The sequence below is a fragment of the Globicephala melas genome, chromosome 11 (genome assembly GCF_963455315.2).
Source record: "Globicephala melas chromosome 11, mGloMel1.2, whole genome shotgun sequence".
Taxonomy (NCBI): domain Eukaryota; kingdom Metazoa; phylum Chordata; class Mammalia; order Artiodactyla; family Delphinidae; genus Globicephala; species Globicephala melas.
In genome coordinates this window covers 35,453,230-35,479,352 of record NC_083324.2, presented here as the reverse complement: position 1 = coordinate 35,479,352, position 26,123 = coordinate 35,453,230, and the positions used below count along the sequence as shown (strand labels likewise).

At 39.5% G+C, this 26,123-nt stretch overlaps 1 protein-coding gene across 3 annotated transcripts in view; it reads right to left on the bottom strand.

Moving 5' to 3' along the window:
• The window catches only part of DCP1A (decapping mRNA 1A), a 61,528-nt gene extending 54,122 nt beyond the window's left edge, over positions 1-7,406 (bottom strand). For all 3 annotated transcript variants that reach the window (XR_004041865.3, XR_009565955.1, XM_030867433.2), the window contains exons 1-3: positions 7,256-7,406; positions 4,310-4,350; positions 1,925-2,052 (exon numbers count right to left, since the gene is read on the bottom strand). Coding sequence is in view for 1 of the 3 variants with exons in the window: in XM_030867433.2 (XP_030723293.1) it covers positions 1,925-2,052; positions 4,310-4,350; positions 7,256-7,390 (304 nt within the window). In the remaining 2 variants the exon portion in view is untranslated. The remainder of the gene's footprint in view (positions 1-1,924; positions 2,053-4,309; positions 4,351-7,255) is intronic.
• Positions 7,407-26,123: the final 18,717 nt, after the last annotated feature.

Genomic DNA, 26,123 nt, shown 5'->3' with positions numbered 1-26,123 from the left:
CAGTGCCTCAACTAACCGAGGAAGGGAATGACCTGGTTAAGTGAGTCTTCTGTTTAACTAAGGAAACCTTTGTTTCAACCTCTTGTTGAAAATCTTTCTAAAATAAAAAGCAGTAGTGCACTTTTTCCCTCAAGAATATTCTAATTAATATAAAAAACACTCCTGACAATTTAAGGTCTCATCATTACAGCAAATCAATCTATGACACTATAGTGCGGTTAAAGCTATAGTATTGATCCCAAGTAACACATGAGAAATTTACTACATTTTCACAAAATAAAACCTAACATTAGCTTGTTTTTTTTACAATTTGCTTTCATTTCTTCCACACATGGACTATAGAAATATTTCCAGATATTTTAGGCTCCGATTAAATTTTGTTTTATCAACACAACACTGTAAATCAACTATACTCCAATAAAAATTAATTAAAAAAAATTTTGGTTAATCATGGTTCACTTATATTTGTGTTATCTTGCACTTTCAACTTCACAGGAAACTTTACTTGTTAAAGAAATATAATGAGATTCACTTCAGGCTTATGCTAAATGGTAATCAAGTCCATGGGCCTCTGATAATTTCCCCTGCTGACTACTTTACCAATCAAACTTTTCTTAGAGGCAATAGCTAGATTAAACTTTCAGGTAATAAAAAGCAGAATTAAACCAATTTTCCTTAAAAAAAAATTGGATCTGTGTCACTTTGCAGAATTTCCCCTTTAACAGAATGGTCAGCATAAAGAAAACAGCTATTTGAAGTAATTCTACTGTAACATTAGTTTAAATAAATCCATTCAAACCATCTAAGAGAGGTAATTATCTGGACAAATAGTTTACTGAAAAGTCAAGAGACAGATTTTATTTCACTTAAAAGTGAGCTACAGAGAAGAATTTGGGGTTTCTAGCTTCAACACAGACCTTGTCATTTCTCATTCAGGGAATGAAAAGATGCATAATTTCTAGTAGTTTTTTACATTTTATACTGAAGACATTCCCCCAATACCAGTTACCTCCCAGTCAAGTGAAATTCAAACTCTTACTTAAGGAGCAAATTTATCTCCAGCAATCTCCTTAGATTATGGTTACAGCACAATCACCTTACCACCGTAACCAGTTTTGATATCTCTACCATCAATGCCAAACAAATCGCCCATCTTCTTTCCTCAAACACTCATACTTTCAATACCCATGCTGAAGTACAGGAACCAGGTATACTTTTTAGTGCTTTCCTTCTTGAAAGGGCCACTCTAGCTTTGCTGACCACACCCAACCATTTTTAGAGTCTATAAAATGCCTGAAAGGACCCTGGACTAGGAAGCAGAAAGAAGGGTTACAATCCTCACTCTTCAACTGAATAGCCGCCACTCACCTCAGAGTCTCAGCTGACTTAACTGCCTGCCTACCCCATAGGTTATTATATTATTAACATTAAAGTACAATAGCTCTTGGCCCTGCACCTTTACCCAACAGATACTCAACTAAATAAACAGATCGAAAAATACCACAATCAGGGCAAAGATAGTACTTTCTTTGTGGACAGAAATATCAGTATCTGTCCTGTGTCTCTTAAACTAAGTTCTGTTGCTCAGGGGCATGGGCAGCCAATAATACATGTTACAACAAAAACAAAGGGTGAAACTTATTTTCAGAGAACAAACAATAGGAATATAATGTAATGCTATTATATGGAATAGTATAGTTAACTAAAATAATGTAATAAGTTACTGTATACAAAAGAGTGTTTCAGTTTTAGAAGCCCAATTTAAAAGCTCTGATCTTACTAAGAGACTCATTTATAACCACAAGAGTATAGACCATATTTTTTATTGTACCTTTAATTTCCAAGAATAATGTGCTGACAGAAACTGAAGTCACTCAATTTTAACTGCAAACATATGCACTGTAATTAACAGATAGATACTCACAGCTTGCATTTCTATATAGTAGAAATGGTTCATGGAGCTGAAATTCCAAGTCTTTATTCACTGGTTCAACTAGATTGTGCATATTCAGTCGATTCACAATGGTAAAACCATGGTAAGGTGAAGCTGACCTTAGATTTAATAGAAGAAAAAAAAATCTGTTGTCATTGTTCATTTGCAGAAATGTTATCTACCTCTTTATTTCCATTTTAAAGAATGAATACAATATTGCATTATATAGTATTATTGGCACTTAAAATTGTAAACAAAAAAATCTAAGTCAGATCATACCCCTCCTCCTCTCAGAAGCTTTCTCGGTCTATCAGAGTAAAGACCAAGGTCCTGTCTAAGGCCACCAAGGCCTCAGGTGATGTGCACCCCCTTGACTTCATCTCCTATGCCTCTTCCCTGTTCCTCCTGCTCCAGCCACACTGGGCTCCTTGCCATTCTTCCTACAGGTATGTTTCCACCTAAAGACCTCTGCCTGGGCCAATGGCCTAGAATCTAGAGTTATCCCATTTCCCACAAGCCTTTGGTAAACTGTCCTGTTCTCACTGAGGCCTACTAGAGAACTACCCTTTTTAATGCTCCCAAACTCAATACCTCTAATCCTCCTCTCTCTTTTTCCAAACCACTTATTATTTTTTGTATTTATTGTCCTTCTCCACTAAACTGTAAATTCCATGAAAATAGGGTTGTCATTTTTTTAGATATGTCCCAAGACAGACATATAGTATATGTTTAATAAACATATGCTCAATAAAAATATAATTTATTTTAAATATGTTGCAGGATTGGTTATAATTATTGCCCATCATTACAATGATTTTTCTTACATCAAATGTGAGAACTATGGAAAAACCTGAGTTACAAAGAAAATGCTTCGAATCCTACAATAAGAAACACGCTTGGTTCTCATATCAGGATGATTCAGCATACGATCCTTTAGATATTTCTCACTTGTATACAACACTTTACGGTTTCTCACTTGTTTCTCTGTATACACTTGTTTCACTGAATCCTTTAGGTTTTCTGATTCCAAATCCAGGCTTCTTTTATACTAAGGTCTCTCCAAATCGACATTCTGACATCCTGGTATATATTTATCCAAAGTATATAAAATGTTCTCACATTTCCCAAATAGAGTTTCTCTGGTCTCCTTTTATTACAATCAATACTGTGTAAGCCTCCATAAATTTCATCAAATCAAGTCGCTCACTAAACTAAATTTCATCTTCTATAACCGGTGGATCTGTACTCTACTGTAATAATAAGGCCAGCAAAGCACTTTCCAAGTACCAACATTCTAACAACAGTTGAAGAGCTTCTAGACATTTATATTGGTAATGAAGACTAATGAAGTAGGTGAAGGGTAAAGTGTTTTTTTTTTAAAAGGAGAAAGATGAATAACAGCAAACAAAATGTCAAAAAATAAAAAGTAACATCAAAGCATATACATTTAAAGGAAGAAAAAGATCAGTATTTTTAGACAAGATCTCAAAGTTGTACAGCAAAATTTAGAAGAATATTTCACAAATTCTTGTTAATAACCATCAGTGGAGAAATGGAGAAAGGCAATCCATAAAAAATAACTCACAATACACACACACAGGGAAAGAACCAGGTATCAGTAATAACTCCTGCTGAGTTCCCTAAGCTTTAGAAACCAAAGGAAGGAACCTACCTCAGTCAGAGCAAGACCTAAGAGGGATCCAGGAAAACAAGGAACTCCAATGACTAACATACCCTGTCAGCTGCCTTTAGGCCAAGAAAGTTGCCGAACAAAACACAAGCTGCATTTACAAACCAATCATTTTTTTAAAAATCATGTTTTAAGACAATAATTCTCAGAAAAGTTAAAAATAAAAAATGTGCAATTATGAATAATCTAGGCTTTCTAAAGGACTCTCAAACTAAAAATACATATTACTACAAACACTGACAAAATCCAAAACTTTTGCGGGTAGATGGAAAGGGGACAGAACCAGAGTCTTAGAAGATAACTTTTTGTTTAGTAATCACACAACAGCTAGTCCATCTATTCTCTTTTTCTCAACTATTTTTCTCAATGTATTCTATTTTTCTTAATATGGGGGGAGGGAGAAAGGCAACTGCTTTAGACTCATTCATTACTAGAAAATGTTTTCCATTTTGCTAGGTTCCTAAATAAATTCTAGTTCTGTTTGATTCTGAATCATGGGAAGTGTCAAAGAAAGGACATTACTTGGTAAGGATCTCACAGCAAGGGATGGATGAATACTTGAAGGGTCAAGCAGCAAGGTCCCAAAGACAAATATACAATAGGGTTGAATCACTCCATATGACACCATTCACCATCAAATTTAAAAAAAAAAAAAATTAAAAAAAAATCTTTTTAAAAAAGCTTACCTTCGATATACAAATAAGGTCCCTTCTATATCAGTCTTCTCCTATAATAGACAATGAGATGATTAGTTTTTTTTCCCATAATCTAACCCCAAGTAGTCCCAATGGAGAAGAGATACTTCATGTTTAAGATCAACTTATTTATTTTAAAATTAATCACTTTGAACAGGTCAAGTAGGTCTGCTCCACAGACTACTATTACCAGTTTCTTTTGTATCCTTTCTATTCTATTGATGTGTATTAACTGATATGCAATGTTCTATCTAGCAACACGCCTGTATCTGCAGCAATTTCCCTTTCCTTTTTTAAAATTTAAAGGAGAAAAATTCTAGAATTAGCTTTCACTTTTTAAAACTAAAATGTTTTAGCCAAATTTCTTAATTTTAAAGCCAAGGTCCTGTATAAAGCAATTTCTTCACCTTTAAAGTTTATCAAAGTTACTAGGGGAAAAAAAAAAACATTTTCTTATAGGACACTTTGTTTCATCATTGGGGAATTTTGGTATATTTTTATGAGTAGCAAATTTTGTAGCAAATTTAGTTAAGAGTTACTTTCAAACACAATTAGTTTGTTATTTTTAAAACTGTGTTGAAGAATCATGAATATTGAAACTATACTCTGTCTTAGTGTAATTCTTATAGGTCTTACAAATAATTAAAAACATTTTTTTAGCTTAAAGTAAATGTTTTGATTAACAAAGTACAACTCATCATCCTTCACTTGCTGTGACAAGAGCGTATTTAGGTTTTAAACACAGTTACAGGGGCTTCCCTGGTGGCGCAGTGGTTGGGAGTCCGCCTGCCGATGCAGGGGACACGGGTTCGTGCCCCGATCCGGGAAGATCCCACATGCCATGGAGCGGCTGGGCCCATAAGCCATGGCCGCTGAGCCTGTGCGTCCGGAGCCTGTGCTCCGCAACAGGAGAGGCCACAACAGTGAGAGGCCTGCATACCGCAAAAACAAACAAACAAAACCACACAGTTACAATGTTTTTAAAAAAGCAAAAGAAACACGTTAGTCTACAGTTCACAGCCCAGATAGGACTTAAATGGTTTAAGGTAATCAACAAACTTAGCAAACTTAAATGTCAGCCATATAAAATTGAATTTGCTGGGATGAAAAAATAATTTTAAAAAATATTTACCATCTTGATTTCTTCCAGGAGTATTGCCCTAGCTTAAACATCATAATGAAACTTTTCCTTACTAAAAATTCAGAGGCTTTTTCTTGCCTTTCAAACTTTATTAGTGCAAGAAATTGGTAATCAACGGTTTCACAATGAAAGAAAACGCCCAAATAAACCACTGTGCAAAGTTACAACTCACTGTAAAATAACAATGAGAGAAGAGACTTTGGTTATACTCCATGTACCATGACCCAAATGAATAATGGCAGCTTATTTTTCAGTTCAGGTTATTATAGCTTGTATTTCATATTTAAAGGTGAATAACAATTAAAATTCCAAAATATTGGAAGTCTGTGACAAACTAGAAATAAAAGCCTAAGTCCATGCCCCAAATAATAAGTCCATGCCCCAAATCTTCACCATTTGTCTGCAACCCATATTACAAAAATTCATACGTAGAGCAAGAAAAATGATTAAGAACGATTCAAACTAAAGCAATGTCTAAAACAGCCACACTTAAAAAAAAATCTATAATTTTGTTCTCTTTAGCTTCCCATACCTCCTTCTCTTACAGGAGGTGAAGGAAAGAAGATAAAGTAAAGCAAGATGACTTTGAAAACTCTCTTTATCTGAATTAACTGTTTATAAATGCCAAATGATTTTTCACAAAATTACTAATTAACTATAACCTATGTATCTGCACTATGTTGTAAAGGACATACTACGATAATAATCTTTCAGTTTTGTTAGTATAAAGATTTCAATTCTTACTGAAACGTTAACGTCAATCATTAATTCGATCCAACAAATATTTACGGATTATTTCCTAAGTAAAGCCTATATAGCTGAATGAGTTAATCAAGAAGGTTCAATTTTTTTTTTAAGGGAAATTTTGTTACCTTTATTTGTTTGGCCACTTGCACGGCTTGTGGGATCTTAGTTCCCCACAAGGGATCGAACCCGGGCACCCTGAAGCGGAAGTGCGGAGTCCTAACCACTGGACCGCCAGGAAATTCCCTAATTATGTTATTTAAACAACGGACGAAGCTTCAAACGGGCTAACAAGTCAGTGGACAAACTGAATGCAACTTTTCGGATCCTCTCCCGTGCAAAAAAGACAAAAAGTAGTTAGTCTGATGGGTGCATTCAGAGGTGACATCACCAGCAGCACTGCTGAACAGACACAGGGTCTCTTTTCCAAAGGTTTCAAGGTAATCCAATTAACATGGAAGTCATTTTCCTAAGCGCCTTGAAATCTTTTCCAAACTCTGGAAATACAGTGTAGTTCGATAAATGCAGGACTTATCCCCAACCCCTCTCTTCCAATAATTGAAACTAACTGGATTTCAAGCTCTAAATCCAAATGACCTCTGAGAAGGGAGCCCTTATTTATGTCTATTGGGGGGAGAGAAGGAGTGTTTATTTTATAGATTATGTATATATACTTTATCTAATAACTCTCAAAGCTTCAAACACAATCTTTCAGGCATCTTTATGACTCCACCAGTCTCATATCCTCTAACACACCTGCAAAAAAGGCAAGTCGCCCACATCCTCGAACCGGACCCCATGGGGCTGATCCTCTTCCAACCCTCCCCTCTATCAGCTTTTCCCCCGGATGTTTGGACCTACTTCTCTCGCTCCTCTCGCCCAATCTCCGGCTCCGCCGACACCCCTCAGGCGCCAGCCGGACTCTTCTCTAGTCCCTGGCCTCGCCCCTGCCGCCGTGGCCTCCTTCATCGGCCCCCACCCAGAACGGTCCGCGCGGCCCCTTTAAGAGGCGGCGGCCGGGCGGGCGACTTCAACGGCCTGGCTGCACTCACCCACTGGTTGGCCTTGGGGCAGAAGGTGTACAGTGCGACCTGGCCCGTGAGGTCTGCGATGCTGGTGATGTAGGGGTCGTGCTGCTTCAAGGCCGCTAGGCTCATCTCTTGCCCTGCTCGACTCAGCGACTCCATCTTGAATTCCGGAACCTAGCCCCTCTGGCGGGGGCGGAGTCGCGGACAGGAAGGTGCCATGGAGCCAAAGTTCCCCCAGCTGCGTCAGCACCCTCATCTTCCGCCTCTCAGCCGGGCCTCGCGGCGAGGCGGTACATCAGCTATTATGCTCCGCTGCGCCCACGCCCGGGGCGCTGGGTTCCAGTGTCGTCAGGTCCCAGTGGACCTACCGTGCGGGTTGGCGTATGCCGCCGCGTAGCCGAGCTGGTAGGACGGGACTCAGTTGCTTCTCTTCCGCTGGCTGAAAGGTCCCGGCGCCCGGATCAAGGCTGCTCGGGAGCTTTCTCCAGCGTTCCTGCCGGACTAGGCTCCCAGGGCCGCAGAATGGAAACCTCGCTGTGGCAAGGCAGTGCTCCACCGTGAGTTTAGAAAGCACAGAGAAGCGGACAGGAAGGAGGGAGGGAACCCCGAAAATTACCTCAGATCTCGGCTCTCTTCGTGTTTTTATGAAGGAAAATTTTGATAAAAGCCAAACTAACCCGCCTGTAACTATACAGGAGTGTCTTTTATTATCCACGTTTACTTATTTTCCTCGTGTGAATCCCACGAAAATATTTCTATCCAGTCTTGGAAAGAGCCCGTGAAGGCTTGAGTTTGTCTTGGATCGTTTAAAGCTTTAAAACAATAACTCATTATTTTAGCAAACATCTGTTGAGCATTTTAAGGCATTTTAAAGGGCCAGGTACTAGCTGAAGAGGAAAACAAGGCTTGTAAGGTATAGGGAGCTCTGCCCCACCGCCGACTTGTTAAAAAACATTTCCTTATAGAAAAGATACCCCAATGGAATGGAAAATTTTTGACAGAAAAAAAAAAAAAGAAAAAGGATAGTAGTTGTATTGTTGATGATTTTACATCCCAAGGCCATTTGTTAATGGAAAGATACTTCATGTCTTACATTCTTTGCAGAATCACGTTACATATACAAATGCAGACAAGGAAACATGTATCATTCATTTACCGTTCATTAAGCAAGTATTTATTGAACTCCTAATTGTGAAAGGGTAGCCCCCTGGAAGCTTCAAAGACAACTTTCTAGCTCTGGGAGAAACTGAAAGAAGTAGGGGCAATGCTAGAGACCTTTCACTTGAAACCGAGAGGATGGAGCCACTAACTTCATCTGGTCAGGAAAGTATAGGAAGCCTTCATGGAGGAGATGATGTTTGAATTAATGTTTCAGGGATGAGTAGGAATTCATCAGAGACGAAAGGCAAGGGCTTCCTTTCATCTCACAGTCTAATGGTAGAAAAGTGTTCATCCTCATTTGCTGGTTGATTTAATTGAAGCTGGGTGGAGAAATCACTGGCTAGTTGTTCCACACTAGTCAGGGGGGATCTGGTATTAGAATCCAGGGACTACTGCCTGCTACCCCAGGGTCCTTTTATCCACACTATGGCTGCCTTTCTTCATAGTGGAGGCAGACCCCTACATCCCCTCTACCTACTTTTCTTTTTTTTTAACTTTTTATTTTATATTGGAGTATAGTTGATTAACAATTTTGTGTTAGTTTCAGGTGTACAACAAAGTGACTCAGGTATACATATATATGTATCTATTCTTTATCAAATTCTTTTCCCATTTAGGTTGTTACAGAATATTGAACAGAGTTCCCTGTGCTCTACAGTAGGTCCTTGTTGGTTATCCATTTTAAATATGGCAGTGTGTATATGTCAATCCCAAACTCCCTGACTATCCCTCCCCCCCACCTACTTTCAAGGGAACATTTAAACAATCTGTACCCTAATTTTTTTTTAATTGTATTTTTTGAATAAGTAATACATTCCCTTGGTACAGAATTCAAAGGCACACCTGAAACAGAATATAGGTGTTTTTAATTCTTATTTTTTAATTGAGGTAGAGTTGACATATAACATTATATTAGTTTCAGGTGTGCAACGTAATGATTTGATATTTGTATATATTGTAAAATGATCACCACAATAGTCCAGTTAACATCCATCACCACACATAGTTACACATTTTTTTTCTCATGATGACAGCGTTCAAGATCCACTCTCTTAGCTACTTTCAAATACGCAGTACAGTATTACCTGTAGTTACCATGCTGTACATTACATTCTTGTGCCTTATTCATTCGTTTTTTTCTTATGTAGATTTCCTGAAATAATCTAGGACATTTCCTTCTTTATTTATTAAATATATATTTTTGATTGAACAGGGCTAGACTAGTGAAGAACACCAAGTTATTTTAGGGAGTTTTCATATTCAGAATAGAAAATTGCTTCGAAATGCATGTTTGCATGGCCCCAAACATGTTAATGTTGACTTTGATGCCCTATACAGCTCTTAAGATATATTAAAGAGAATGTGAGTATTTTGGAATTGAAAATCTTTCTCATTTACTTTGAAGCCTGACTTTGCCTTATATTTGTGAATGAAACCTTAAGACCTTTCCCATGTCTTTTAGACCAGGGGTCCCCAACCCCCAGGCCTCGGACCTGTAGTGGTCCAGGAACCAGGCCGCACAGCAGGAGATGAGCGGTGGGCTAGGGAGCGAAGCTTTGTCTGCCACTCCCCATTGCTCTCCATTGCTCTGAACAATTCCCCACCCCCCACCCCATCCGTGGAAAAATTGTCTTCCATGAAATTGGTCCCTGGTGCCAAAAAGGTTGGGGACCACTATTTTAGACAATAGGCTTTGAGAGGTCAGAGATTCCATCTCAGTCTATTAGGTCTCCAGTACCTAACACAGCCCCGGCAAAGAGTAGACTCTCAATAAATACTGGTGAATGAATGTTGTCTTAAAACCCAACTCCCTTAAGGCCATGGAAGAGACTTGTGGGAGGGGTGGGGAGGTGGGTGGCTGGGATCATGTGATCAGAGGTGGGAAGGAGTCTTACTCTGCACTGGAAGACCTTTGGTAACATTTGCGTTGTGTTCCATGAATGACAGTTTTTTAATAAAAATAATTTAAAATATGAAAACCTAAAACCCAATCAGTCCAACCCATGTGTCTCCCACTCTGAGTGGTTCTGTGGTAGAAAATAAAACTTGCCATTTAAAACCATGGGCTCTAGGTCCACGATGGTGGACAAGTTGATTTCCACTAGACCTAGAGCCTCAGTATACCCTCATTGTAATACATCAGCAAGCTAAATGACACACCCACAGGAGCCATGGCAGTTCCGAGGCTGACCATAAAAGGCCAATAAGTGGGCTGTGGCCCAGTTCCTAGAAATCTCTACCCCTTTCCCAAAATTGTTGGAATAATCCTCCCACTCATTAGCCTATGAAATACCCAGCCTATGAAAAGTAACCACCCCCACACCTTGGGGCCTCTCACCTTCTGAGATGGCCCACATTTTGTCTATGGAGTGTGTATCTCCCTGAATAAACCTTTCATTTTAAAAAAATAAAATCATGGGCTGTAAGGTAAAGGGCACAAAAATACATCTACCAGCTGTGTAGCTTTGTCAGTCCCAGACTTCCCATTTCTCCAGTGTCAAATCCCAAGTCCTTGCCATGGCCTAGGAGGAGACTTCGCTGGGCCTGGTCTCTTGCTTTCTTTCCATCTCCATTTTCTGTGAATTGCTCTTTCAAATTTTCCATCCCAGCCCACTGACTGATGTGTGCTAAATGAGTCTAGTCTCAGGGCCTTTGCACTTGTTGTTCTCCCTTTCTGGAACATTCTTTTTTTTTTTTTTTTGCGGTACGTGGGCCTCTCACTGTTGTGGCCTCTCCCATTGTGGAGCACAGGCTCCGGACACGCAGGCTCAGCGGCCATGGCTCACGGGCCAAGCCGCTCTGCGGCTTTTTTTTTCAATTAAGGGATGTGGGATCTTCCCGGGCTGGGGCACAAACCTGTGTCCCCTGCATCAGCAGGCAGACTCTCAACCACTGTGCCACCAGGGAAGCCCTGGAACATTCTTGTCTCTGATATCCCTGTGATATAATAATGGCTCATTTCCCCACTTTCTTCATAGCACTTATCTGTGAGTTGTAGTTATTATATTCACTTTTGTCTGTCTCATCAGCTTAGTGAAGCAGGAACCATGTCTGTCTTGTTTACTATCACATTTTGACACAGAAGCCAGGCTTAATAAGTATTTGTTGGATTAAATGGAATGTTAAGTTGATTTCTATCTACCACATAAACCTGAGAGAAGGGATGGTTGTTTCAGCTCTACAGCCAACAAAACATTTGTTTGTCATAAGTCTCAACAAATAATCATGATTGATTTACTTGTATTATTAATATAATTTTTTGTTTCTTAGGCTCTATGCTTATCGCTTTTAGTATAGACCAGAATTCAGCATCTTTTCACTCTTGCAACTTTCTCCCTGTCCATTTTCTCTCCATCTCTGTCTCCTCTCTCTTTCTCTCCTCCCTGTCCCCTTCTTTCTCAGATTTTTTTTTAATTTTTAAAATTTATTTATTTTTTGGTTGTGTTGGGTCTTCGTTGCTGTGTGTGGGCTTTCTGTAGTTGCAGCAAACAGGAGCTACTCTTCATTGCAGTGCGTGGGCTTCTCATTGTGGTGGCTTCTCTTGTTGCAGAGCACGGGCTTCTAGGCATGTGGGCTTCAGTAGTTGTGGCACACAGGCTCAGTAGTTGTGGCTCATGGGCTTAGTTGCTCCACAGCATGTGAGATCTTCCCAGACCAGGGATCGAACCCTTGTCCCCTGCATTGGCAGGCGGATTCTTAACCACTGCGCCACCAGGGAAGTCCTCTTTCTCAGATTTCAAAGATTTATTCTAAAAGTATCTGCTTAGGGACTTCCCTGGTGGTCTAGTGGTTAAGACTCCACATTCCCAATGCAGGGAGCCCAGGTTCGATTCCTGGTCAGGGAACTAGATCCCACATGCCACAACTAAGACCTGGCACAGCCAAATAAATAAATAATTTAAAAAATAAATGAAAGTATCTGCTTATTACTGTTTACCTTTGTAGGCAGAGAAAGCAAGCTAACTAATTTTCCCAAGGTCCAATAATGATTCATTTGCTGAGCTGGAATTAGCATCTTCTAGCCTTGGTTTCCAGGTAGATCATGTATCTTGCTACTATTCTGCCAGGCACACTCTTAAATTACACTGGATACACATGAGTGAAATTTGTTTTCCTTATGCTGCTGTTTCACTGTTGATATTTATTTTATATGATGGATATCCAAAAGGTTGTGGAGTTACTATAAAACTCCTTACCTCGTCCTTGCCAGATGATTAGGACGGTAGTTCTTTCCTTCAATTTCTCCAGAAAGGCCTCTGACCTCTGTATTTTATTTATTTATTTATTTTTGATGTGTACTTTATTTTATTTATTATTTTTTATACAGCAGGTTCTTATTAGTTACCAATTTTATGCATATTAGTGTATACATGTCAATCCCAATCTCCCAATTCATCCCACCACCACCTCCCCCTCCCCGCTTTCCCCCCTTGGTGTCCATACATTTGTTCTCTACATCTGTGTCTCTATTTCTGCCTTGCAGACCTGTTCATCTGTACCATTATTCTAGATTCCACATATATGCATTAATATACAATATTTGTTTTTCTCTTTCTGATTTACTTCACTCTGCATGACAGTCTCTAGGTCTCTAGGTATTTGTTGCTTGTAGATTTTCTTTTTTTTTCAATTAATTAATTAATTTTTTTATTTTCGGCTGCATTGGGTCCTCATTGCAGTGTGCGGGTTTTCTCTAGCTACCGTGAGCGGGGGCTACTCTTTGTTGCGGTGCTTGGGCTTCTCATTGTCGTGGCTTCTCTTGTTGTGGAGCACGGACCCTAGGCGCGCAGGCTTCAGTAGGTGTGGGACGCGGGCTCCAGAGTGCAGGCTCAGGAGTTGTGGTGCACGGGCTTAGTTGCTCTGCAGCATGTGGGATCTTCCTGGACCAGGGATTGAATCCGTGTCTCCTGCATTGGCAGGTGGATTCTTAACCACTGTGCTACGAGGGAAGCCCTGTTTGTAGATTTTCTGATGATGCCCATTCTAACCGGTGTGAGGTGATACCACATTGTAGTTTTGATTTGCATTTCTCTAATGATTAGTGATGTTGAGCAGCTTTTCATGTGCCTCTTGGCCATCTGTATGTCTTCTTTGGAGAAATGTCTATTTAGGTCTTCTGCCCACTTTTTGATTGGGTTGTTTGTTTTTTTAATGTTGAGCTGCATGAGCTGTTTATATATTTTGGAGATTAATTCTTTGTTCGCAAATATTTTCTCCCATTCTGAGGGTTGTCTTTTCATCTTGTTTATAGTTTCCTTTGCTGTGCAAAGGCTTTTAAATTTCATTAGGTCCCATTTGTTTATTTTTGTTTTTATTTCCATCACTCTAGGAGGTGTGTCAAAAAAGATCTTGCTGTGATTTATGTCAAAGAGTGTTCTTCCTATGTTTTCCTCTAAGAGTTTTATAGTGTCCGGTCTTACATTTAGGTCTTTAATCCATTTTGAGTTTATTTTTGTGTATGGTGTTAGGGAGTGTTCTAATTTCATTCTTTTACATGTAGCTGTCCAGTTTTCCCAGCACCACTTATTGAAGAGACTATCTTTTTTCCATTGTATATCATTGCCTCCTTTGTCATAGATTAGTTGACCATAGGTGCGTGGGTTTATCTCAGGGCTTTCTATCCTGTTCCATTGATCTATATTTCTGTTTTTGTGCCAGTACCATATTGTCTTGATTACTGTAGCTTTGTAGTATAGTCTGAAGTCAGGGAGTCTGATTCCTCCAGCTCCATTTTTTCCCCTCAAGATTGCTTTGGCTATTTGGGGTCTTTTGTGTCTCCCTACAAATTTTAAGATTTTTTGTTCTAGTTCTGTAAAAAATGTCATTGGTAATTTGATAGTGATTGCATTGAATCTGTAGATTGCTTTGGGTAGTATAGTCATTTTCACAATATTGATTCTTCCAATCCAAGAACATGGTATATCTCTCCATCTGTTTGTGTCATCTTTGATTTCTTTCATCAGTGTCTTATAGTTTTCTGAGTACAGGTCTTTTACCTCCTTAGGTAGGTTTATTCCTAGGTATTTCATTCTTTTTTTTGCAGTGGTGAATGGAATTGGTTCCTTAATTTCTCTTTCTGATTTTTCATTGTTAGTGTATAGGAATGCAAGAGATTTCTGTGCATTAATTTTGTATCCTGCAACTTTACCAAATTCATTGATTAGCTCTAGTAGTTTTCTGGTGGCATCTTTAGGATTCTCTATGTATAGTATCATGTCATCTGCAAACGGTGACAGTTTTACTTCTTCTTTTCCAATTTGTATTCCTTTTATTTCTTTTTCTTCTCTGATTGCCATGACTAGGACTTCTAAAACTATGTTGAATAATAGTGGTGAGAGTGGACATCCTTGTCTTGTTCCTGATCTTAGAGGAAATGCTTTCAGGTTTTCACCATTGAGAATGAGGTTTGCTGTGGGTTTGTCGTATATGGCCTTTATTATGTTGAGGTAGGTTCCCTCTATGCCCACTTTCTGGAGAGCTTTTATCATAAATGGGTGTTGAATTTTGTCAGAAGCTTTTTCTGCGTCTATTGAGATGATCATATGGTTTTTATTCTTCTATTTGTTAATATGGTGTATCACATCCATTGATTTGTATATATTGAAGAATCCTTGCTTCCCTGGGATAAATCCCACTTGATCATGGTGTATGATCCTTTTAATGTGTGGTTGGTTTCTGTTTGCTAGTATTTTGTTGAGGATTTTTGCATCTATTTTCATCAGTGATATTGGTCTGTAATTTTCTTTTTTTGTAGTATCTTTGTCTGGTTTTGGTATCAGGGTGATGGTGGCCTCGTAGAATGAGTTTGGGAGTGTTCCTTCTTCTGCAATTTTTTGGAAGAGTTTGAGAAGGATGGGTGTTAGCTCTTCTCTTAATGTTTGATAGAATTCACCTGTGAAGCCATCTGGTCAGACCTCTGTATTTTAAAATGTTACTCTATGAAAGTATTTTAAGTGGTGTTAGATGTTTTCTAGAATTACATTTCTGATATGTTGAACTAGTTAAATCTGTCAATTCTGGAGCAGAAATAATAGTACTTTCAACTAGGAAGAAAGAAATGGCTTTCCCATATGGAATAATGTAGTGAGAATAAAAGAACATGGGATTAGAACAACATTTATTTCATCCCTCTATTGCCAGGAAAGATTGCATTTAACATGGTGTTCTTGATAATGTTCTTTGGTAGAAAGTTCTATGTTGTTTACTGTTACTTTACCCAATGTAATGTTTCAAATTACCAATAACATAGCAATGTCATAAACAACAGCAGGATATTTAACTGATACACTGCTTATCCATGGAACTCAAAGTGCTTCATAGGTACACTGTGGAAGGAAGATAAAAATGGAGTCGGTATTGCTAAGAGAGCTCTCTAAATTGCAGCAGGGAGGCCACTGAGGAAGTATGACTTATGCATGCCTCAGACTGTATGGAATCTGACCTTTTGACCACTTAGTGTCCTAACACAATCATCCAGAACATCTACCAGAAACTCAAGGTAATTATCAGACCCTTACCCTAAAATAACTCATCATTACTTAAGGACAGATATTTCCCTTCCTGCATCAGAGTCAATCACATTTCTTGCCAGGAACTTTAACAACGTTGTGGCTTTCGTCTTTAGAAGCCCCTGACTCTTTCTCTTCCACAGAACACTCTTTTGGTTTTACCCATATCTGTGTCTCCCGAATTCTAAGACTTCAAATAAACTCTTTTCTTATTTGAAACCTTATTATTTATTTTCTTTCTTTCTTCTTCTTTTTTTTTTTTTTGTCGATGATAAATACACACAAGCCCTCAAGATTGGTACATGGATGTAGACAATTGTACAGGAAGGAGCTCAGAGGCCCAGGATTAGTTGACTTGCCTCTGGCGAAGATTGTCTGCCATTCACCAACAATCCTTTTATCCATTTCCATTGACTGAGGCATAGCTAGGCTTCACTTACCAAGCTCCTTTGGCTTCCCTTTGCCTCTATGACCAAAATCAGACCAGTAGAATATTGGCAAAAGTGCTGTGTGTCTGCTCTAGGCCAAGGCTTAAAGGAGAACCTTGCCCTTCCAGACTTTCTTTTACCCCTTCTGTTGACTGGGTGCAGGCCACTGTGAGGACCTGAGGAATGGCAGAGACAAGGGATGAAAAGAGCTGACACCCTGAATCACCACACAAAGGGCAGCTGCCTGCCTAAGAGGGTACCCTTCTCAGACTATTATAGGAATGACAAGCAGGCTCTGTTAGGTTTGCATGATATACTTCAGGGTCTTTTTGTTACCTGAGCCCAGCTGATCTGAACTATTTTACCATCCAGTTTGTTTAGAGAGTACCAATAACATTTCAATTTTCTGAAGTAGAATTAAAATGAAGCATATAATTTACCAGAACACTTCTTAGTGGTTTGACAACAAGTCAAGATTATAAAAGAATTCAAGCCAAAACTCTGCATTTACAATCAGTTACAGGCACAAATTTGCAGAGTCACGAAGTGGCTAAGGACCAAAAATATTTTACCTTATACCATTAGAAAACTGATTTTATAATTCCATCATGAAAAACCTCTAAGCCAAATGGTAGACTGTCCTTATCAATGGGAGATTCCAAAGATACTCTCAGACTTCTTTTCTTACACCCTTATTTTTTGCAATTAAAAGGCAAGCATTTATTTATTTCCTTGTAATTAGATTTTGGGTTTAAATTTTTTATTTTATTTTATATTAGAGTACACTTGATTTAAAATGTTCTGTCATTTTCAGGTGTACAGCAAAGTGATTCAATTATACATATATCTATTCTCTTACAAATTATTTTTATACTATGCTATTACAGAACGTTGAGCAAAGAACCCTGTGCTATACAAGAGGTCTTTGTTGATTATCTAATTTTAAAAAGGCAGAGTGTGCACATCAATCCCAAACTCCCAATATATCTCTCAAGCTACCCGCCCCCCAAATTTCCACTTGGTGACCGTAGGTTTCTTTTCTAACTACTGAGACTTATTTCGGTTTTCAAAATTAGGTCATTTGTATCAATTTTTAGAATCCACATATAAATATGACATAATATTTGTCCACTCTGTCTGACTTACTTCACTTCGTATGATCTTCTCTAGGTCCATCCGAGATGCTGCAAATGGCATGATTTTATTCTTTTCTAGGGCTGAGTAGTATTTCATCGTAGATGATCGCACATGATCTTTACCCATTCATCTCTGGGTGGACGTTTCGGTTCCCTCCGTGTCGTGGCTATTGTAAATGGTGCTTCAGTCAATGGCAAGTGCATGTAACTTTTCCAGTCCTGGTTTTCTGCAGATATACACCCAGGACTGGGCTAGCAGGATCACATGGTAGCTCCATTTTTTTGTTTTCTAAGGAACCTCTACACTGTTTTCCACAGTAGCTCTACCAATTTACATTCCCCCCCGGTAGTGTAGGGGGTTCCCTTTTCTCACGGTCTCTCCAGCATGCATTGTTTCCAGACCTTTAGAGGATGGCCACTGTGACTAGTGTGGGGTGATAGGTCGTGGTAGCTGTGATGGGCATTTCTCTAAAAATTAGCAAAGTTGAACAGCTTTTTCTGTTCCCGTTTGGACACAGCGTGCGCGTGCAATGTGCGGGTAGAAACTGGCTTATTGAAAGTCGGCCCTGTTTGATTCTTTTGCGATTACCCACCCCAGGACATTTCTTGAGGGCAGGTGTTATTTCCAGCCCCGCAGGCCTTGTGAGTATGAAGTGTCCAGAAGCCCGGGTTGAAACTTGTCGTTACGGGCCGTGGCCACAAGGTGGCAGCATTTCATCATGCCCGCCTCCGGTTCCTCTGGCCACCAGAGCCTTAGCCAAAGTGGTGTTCCTGGGCTGGAAATTACGGTGAATGGGCCTGCAGAGACACCCAAAAGTTTCTGTCTCATTGCTTCTTCCTTCAGTCCCTCCCCCGGACTCATCCCAAGGCCTGCAACACCCCGATGTGCTGTCGGCTGAAGGTGGGGCGGTGACTCTAAGGAAAAAGGCTGGAGTTGGGAACCTTAGCAGCAGGAGACGTGGACACCAAGGGACTTTTCCAAGCTCTTCCAGCCCAGAGGGTCCAGCATCCTTGGGTGCACTCGGTCTGCTTTAGCCGTAGGAGGGCCTGCCTGGATGTGGAGTTTGTGGTGCCATCCAGAGGGGATGAGGCGCTCCAGGTTGGAAAGGAGGCTCATGTGCCTGCACATCCTCCCTAGGTCCCTCAGCCCTATGGTGGGCCAGCCTTGGGTCCCAGGCTGCTCAGACTCCAGGGAGGTGACAAAAGCCTAGGTAACCGGAGCCTGAGGAGAATATTATAAGAATTTCTTCCTGGGTTTGTTTGTTTTTTAATTTGATTTTATTTTTCTATTGGAGTATATTTGATTCATAATGTTTGTTTCTTTTAGTTGTACCACAAGAGGATTCAGTTATACATATAGATATATTTATTCTGTTTTGGTTCCTTACCCTCATAGAGTTTGACACAGTGTTTAGTTAAATTTACTATGGTCTGCAGGTGGTATGTGTTTATTATTTATTTTATATATATTAATATGTTCGTGTTAATCCCAGTCTCCCAATTTATCCCTCCCCACCTCCTTTCCCTTTGGTAACCATAAGTTTTTTTTTCCTAATTCTGTGAGTTTGTTTTAGTTTTATAAATTAGTTTTTTTGTTTCTATTTTTAGATTCCACATATTCGTGGTATGATATGATGTTTGTCGGTGTCTGTCTGCCTTACTTCACTTCATATTTACATCCCTAGTCCATCCATCTTGGTTAAACTGGCATTACTTCATTCTTTTTTATGGCTGAGTACTATTCCATTGTGTATATGTACTACATCTTCTTTATCCATTCACCTCTCAATGGGCATTTAGGTTGCCTCTATATCTTGGTCATTGTAAATAGTGCTCCATTCAACACTGAGCAGCATGTATCCTTTCGAATTATGTTATTCTGTGAAGATATGCCCAGGAATGTGATTGCTGCATCATTTGGCATCTGAATTTCAATTTTTTAAGGAACCTCCACAGTGATCTCCATATTGGGTCTAGCGGTTTTCATTCCCAGGAACAGCGTAGGATTTTTTTTTCCACACTCTCTCCAGCATTTATTGTTTCTATCATTTCTTTTTTTTTTAAAAAAAGTATTTATTTATTTATTTGGTTGCGCTGGGTCTTAGTTGCAGCAGGCAGGCTCCTTAGTTGCGGCTCACAGGCTCCTTAGTCGCGGCTCGACAGCTCCTTAGCTGTGGCACGCAGGCTCCTTAGTTGTTGCATGTGAACTGTTAGTTGCGGCATAAATGTGGGATCTAATTCCTTCACCAGGAATCGAACCCAGGCCCCCTGCACTGGGAGCACAGACTCTTAACCACTGTGCCACCAGAAAAGTCCCAGCATTTATTGTTTCTAGACTTTAAAAAAATATATTTATTTATTTGGCTGTGTCAGGTCTTCATTGTGGCACACGGAATCTTTCATTGTGGCACATGGGCTCAGTAGTTGCGGCATGAGGGCTCTCTATTTGTGGCGCACAGGCTGTAGAGTGTGCAGGCTTCATTGCCCCGTGGCATGTGGGATCTTACTTCCCCGACCTGGGGTCGAACCCGTGTCCCCTGCATTGGAAGGCATATTCTTAACCACTGGACCATGAGGGAAGTCCCTAGACTTTTTGATGATGACCATTTTGAGTGGTGTGAGGTGGTACCTCATTATAGTTTTCATGTGAGTTTCTCTAATAATTTGCATGTTGAGCAGATTTCCATGTGCCTTTTGGCCATCTGTATGTCTTCTTTGGAGAAAAGTCTATTATAGGTCTTCTGCCCAGAAAATGCAATATTTCTTAAGCCAAGACCATAAGAAGAGTTTTTGTAAGGTGTCTCTCTGTTGTGTCAACTCTGAATGCTGATAGTTTCTTTGTGACTGTCCAGATAAATATGAAAGCCTGAGAAGCACTGGTAATAGAACCTATAGATTCTCTCCATGGATTCTCTCCTATAACTCCCCAATTTTAATTCTGGGTTTCTTCTAGGCTTATATTGCCATTATTCATTTATTAATATTTATTTTTCTGGCATAATTAACATCATAATCATTTTTACATATGAATTTAATTCATTTAATGAATTTTAGCTCCCTCGAATCTGAAATTTGATTGTTCGGTGGCCAGGGAATATTCATAAGTTGTTGATCTCCTATGGTTTGCATCTGTACAGAAATATCTGTAGGAATTAATTATTTATATTTATTCTACCCTCCCACTTTGCGGTAAAACCACAATGTTACATAGTGAAAGGGTTCAATGCTTTCTGTTTTTCTGTTTATATCTTGTCCTAATTTGCTTCTCTGACATGTGGTCTACTTGAGACAAAACTGACATACGAGTCATTGGGAGCTCTCTTGTGTAAACCACTCACTATGTGATCTGTGGAGTAATAAACGTGGTCCAGATACAGTTTATGTGAACTCAAACTCATTCACCCTGAAGGCTCACGTATTAGGAAATCCTATCTTTCCCAATTCAAGTGCACTTACAGACTTTGATGTCACACAGGATCATTAAAAATCACTCTGAATTACTGAACCACTATAATTTAATGGAGATTAACTGTCACAGTATGAAAAGCCAGTCACTCATCTATATGTTGTCTGCAGCCTTGAATTTAATGAGTATTACCTGTTCTGAGCCTTGAAGGGATCTTGATATTCATCATCTAAAGAGAAGCACATAAATTATACTTTACCATTCAATAAGCACGAACCCAAAAGGTAACAGAATAACCGGTTTCTCTTGCACAATAAAATTATTGCCACTGCTGTGAAAAAAGAGGTTGAACTAGGTCAGGAACGGTTCTTTTTACATTGCTCAAGAACACTAGAAGAATTAAAAATTTATGGATTACCTCCTAGAAACAATGATCTGGTAGAGAAATGTAATAAAACACCGACTCTCCTGTGTCTTCCTAAGCTGCTCCATGCCATTTCATGTTGCCATTGTATTAGTGTGACAACTTTCTGAAGCTCTAGAAACTGTCTTTTGGCAAAGATGAAGATTTCCAAAGCAAAAGATTTTTTATGGGAAATCCAGAGGCAGACGGTGTAGAAAGGTAATGTTAAAATGGGAATCAAATAGAATCTCATTTTGTGTATACTCTATATATTCGTATTTTTATTTTACTTGGGTTGCTGATAAGTACAAGCCAAAAAACGATGAAGGTGAAGTCAAGAGTGGTATTCATAGTATCATACAGTATAAGTATCCTTCTGGCTATGAAAATTACTGTATTGTTATTTTTATGTGAAATCTTCCAGCAGCAAATTCTGGCAAAGTTACTTCTTAAAAGAACTGTATCTAGTTTTGAAAAGTCTTTTATTAATGGTTCTTTAACCTTTCAGACATTTCTAAGTCTTTGTTGTTGTTTTTAAAGAGTATTTTAAAGCACGTATATTTGTATTATATTTAATGCTGGAAAATAATCTAAGTGGGCCCTTTTAGTGATAGACGTAACTTAGTTTCAAGGGATTTGGGGGGGAGTTGGACATTTTATTTGTAAGTGTCTAAAAATCATGTGTTTCCTAAGTATTGATGGATGTTTTCATATAGAAAAATTTTTGTTTTCTGACTCAGTGATTCCTTTCCTATCTCTGTTTTCCTTTGATGGCCTTTTATTCTTCCATGATGAACTGCTTGAGAAGATACACAGTGTCAAGCGTTCCATTGATCTGTTTTTGAGCTAAATTGCCTTGTGGTTTAGCAAAGGTAATGGAAAGATGATTAGTTGGGTGAAACATTACTGTACAGACATTTTCTGCTTTCCACAGATTCCTGCATTTAAAGTCATCTACAGAAAACTAAGGCTTGGGAGGAAAAAATGCCCATCCACAGTTTATGCTAATAGAATATGTGCAAAAAAAAAAAAAAACCTCGAATTTTTCAGTCAGTGAATCCCTGAGGATTGAGGTACATCATCTATTGAAAGCAGCCAAGAGATCTGTTGAAAGGCATATCACATCAGAGAAAAGAGCTGTGTAGCTTGCAATTGCTTGAAATACATCCGCTAAACCGAACTAAAAGATAATCTCAACGTCATATTTTGGCGTGCCTTCTCAGAGTAAACAAGGAGTTTTTTCTTCCCCCCAAAGAAGTCAGCTGATTTTTTTTTTTTTTTTTTTTTTTTTTGGCCATACGCGGGCCTCTCACTGCTGTGGCCTCTCCCGTTGCGGAGCACAGGCCCCGGACGCGCAGGCTCAGCGGCCATGGCTCACGGGCCCAGCCGCTCCGCGGCATGTGGGATCCTCCCGAACCGGGGCACAAACGCGTGTCCCCTGCATCGGCAGGCGGACTCCCAACCACTGTGCCACCAGGGAAGCCCCAACTGATGTTTAAAGTGTTTGGAATAGCATAGATCGTTCCTGGTGTGATCTGGAAAGGTCTTTGAAAAAGGTATCACTGACCATAAAAAGGGAGCAGTGTTTGGATTTTTTGTCCTTCAAACTGGAGATGGGTAGTGCAAAAGAGGTTTCAGAGGCAAAGCCAATGAGTTTGTTTCAACCTTCTTCAGACAGGCAGAGGGTAAATGAATTGATATTAACATCATGAAAGAGAAGAGAACTGACCTTTTTATGAAAGTATGGGTTAGGTCTGCATCTATTAGACCTAAGTATTTCATAGGTCTGAGCAGAGCAAAGCCCGCTGCTGACTGTGCAATATTGTGGTGTGGCCGGGCCTTCTGTTGTAGGGTCACCTGTCCTCCAAGATGCAGACGGGGTGAAAAAAGAGCATTTTGAAAGCTGAGGGGAAAACACAGACCTGACTTCTTCTTGATCTTCTACCCAGCTTTTGAATCCAGTTTTATTTAAAACCATCACCATCAGATGTATGTACACTAAAATACTTGACTTTTAACTTTATTTTTTGGCCCTGCCACACGGCATGTAGGATCTTAGTTCCCCGACCAGGGATTGAACCCACGCCCCCTGCAGTGGAAGCGCAGAGTCTTAAGCACCATACCGCCAGGGAAATCCTTTGACTTTTAACTTTAAACAAAAAATATAAGCAACAAACCCGTGAGGACTCAGTAGCACTTCATCCAATAAATAGTTAGGCACTTTGATTTTGTATAGAATTAATTGACCAAACAATCTTGACCCAACAGTTCCAGGGTAAGAACATTGATAAACTACATCCAAACTCTGCCATGATGACAAAGCACCACATTCTGGTACTTTCATCTTTTAATATGCTCCTTGCTATAGGTGAGGAAAAGGTTTTCCTCAAACTTTTTTTTTTTTTTTTTTTTTTCGGTACGCGGGCCTCTCACTGCTGTGGCCTCTCCCGTTGCGGAGCACAGGCTCCAGATGCGCAGGCTCAGCGGCCATGGCTCACGGGCCCAGCCGCTCCGCGGCATGTGGGATCTTCCCGGACCAGGGCACGAACCTGCGTCCCCTGCATCAGCAGGCGGACTCTCAACCACTGCGCCACCAGGGAAGCCCGTGAGTGGTTTTTTTTTAATTAATTTTTTTTGGAGTATAGTTGATTTACAATGTTGTATTAGTTTCTACTTTACAGCAAAGTGAATCAGTTATACATATATATCCACTCTTTTTAATTTTATTTATTTTATTTTTTAATTTAAATTTTTCTGGCCATGTAGCTTGCAGGATCTTAGTTCCCCGATGAGTGACTGAACCTGGGCCCTCGGCGGTGAAAGCCTGGAGTCCCAACCACTGGACCACCCAGGGAATTCCAATATCCACTCTTTTTTTTTTTTTTTTTACATCTTTATTGGAGTATAATTGCTTTACAATGGTGTGTCAGTTTCTGCTTTATAACAAAGTGAATCAGCTATACATATACATATATCCCCATATCTCCTTCCTCTTGCGTCTCCCTCCTACCCTCCCTATCCCAACCCTCTAGGTGGTCACAAAGCACTGAGCTGATCTCCCTGTGCTATGTGGCTGCTTCCCAGTAGCTATCTATTTTACATTTGGTAGTATTTATAAGTCCATGCCACTCTCTCACTTTGTCCCAGCTTATCCTTCCCCCTCCCCATGTCCTCAAGTCCATTCTCTACATTGGCATCTTTGTTCCTGTCCTGCCTCTAGGTCCTTCAGAACCATTTTTTTTTTAGATTCCATATATACGTGTTCACATACGGTATTTGTTTTCTCTTTCTGACTTATTCACTCTGTATGACAGACTCTAGGTCCATCCATCTCACTACAAATAACTCAATTTCGTTTCTTTTTATGGCTGAGTAATATTCCATTGTATATCTGTGCCACATCTTCTTCATCCATTCATCTGTCGATGGACACTTAGGTTGCTTCCATGTCCTGGCTATTGTAAATAGAGCTGCAATGAACATCGTGGTACATGATTCTTTTTGAATTATGGTGTTCTCAGGGTATATGCCCAGTAGTGGGATTGCTGGATCATATGGTAGTTCTATCTTTAGTTTTTAAGGAACCTCCATACTGTTCTCCATAGTGGCTGTATCAATTTACATTCCCACCAACAGTGCAAGAGGGTTCCCTTTTCTCCACACCCTCTCCAACATTTATTGTTTATAGATTTTTTGACGATGGCCATTCTGACTGGTGTGAGGTGATAGCTCATTGTAGTTTTGATTTGCATTTCTCTAATGATTAATTATGTTGAGCATTCTTTCATGTGTTTGTTGGCAATCTTCTTTGGAGAAATGTCAATTTAGTTCTTCTGCCCATTTTTGGATTGGGTTGTTTGTTTTTTTGATATAGAGTTGCATGAGCTGCTTGTAAGTTTTGGAGATTAATCCTTTGTCAGTTGCTTCATTTGCAAATATTTTCTCCCATTCTGAAGGTTGTCTTTTTGTCTTGTTTATGGTTTCCTTTGCTGTGCAAAAGCTTTTAAGTTTCATTGGGTCTCATTTGTTTATTTTTGTTTTTCTTTCCATTTCTCTACGAGGTGGGTCAAAATGGATCTTGCTTCCACTGTTTTATAGATTCTTTTCCCATGTAGTTCATTATGGAGCACTGAGTAGACTTCCCTGTGCTATATAGTAGGTCCTTATTAGTTATCTATTTTATACATAGTAGTGGGTATGTCAATCCCAATCTCCCAATTTATCCCTCCCTGCCTTTCCCCCTTTGGTAACTATAAGTTTGTTTTCTACATCTGTGACTCTATTTCTGTTTTATAAATAAGTTCATTGTACCATTTTTTTAGATTCCACATATAAGTGATATCATATGATATTTGTCTTTCTCCGTCTGACTTGCTTCACTCAGTCTGACCGTCTCTAGGTCCATCCATGTCACTGCAGATGGCGGTATTTTGCTCTTTTTTATGACCAAGTAATATTCCATTGTATAAACCTGAGTGTTTTTATGCTAGATTGGGTGAAGAATGGAAGTCGTGGAGAGATGATGGGATGAAGGGTATGAGCTAAGTGTAGCAAACTGGGGGAAACTCAGCAAGGCTTGTTTGTTCAAATTCCTCCCTGTGTCCCTTTTTCTTCAGAGATAGCAATGCTCCTTCCTCTGGGTATTTGGAGAGCACCTCTCACATGAGGGTTTTATGACCTGCTTCAGGGAAAGGTCAGAAAGTCCTTCCTGCGCAAGCCGTTTCTCAAGTTCTTTCAGGTAGAAATATCCAATATGCCAAGGTGCGCTATTTTGGGGTAGCATGTCCTGAACCCTGTCACTGCCATAGAAATATTCATCTCTCATATCGAACATCCATACAAATTATTTC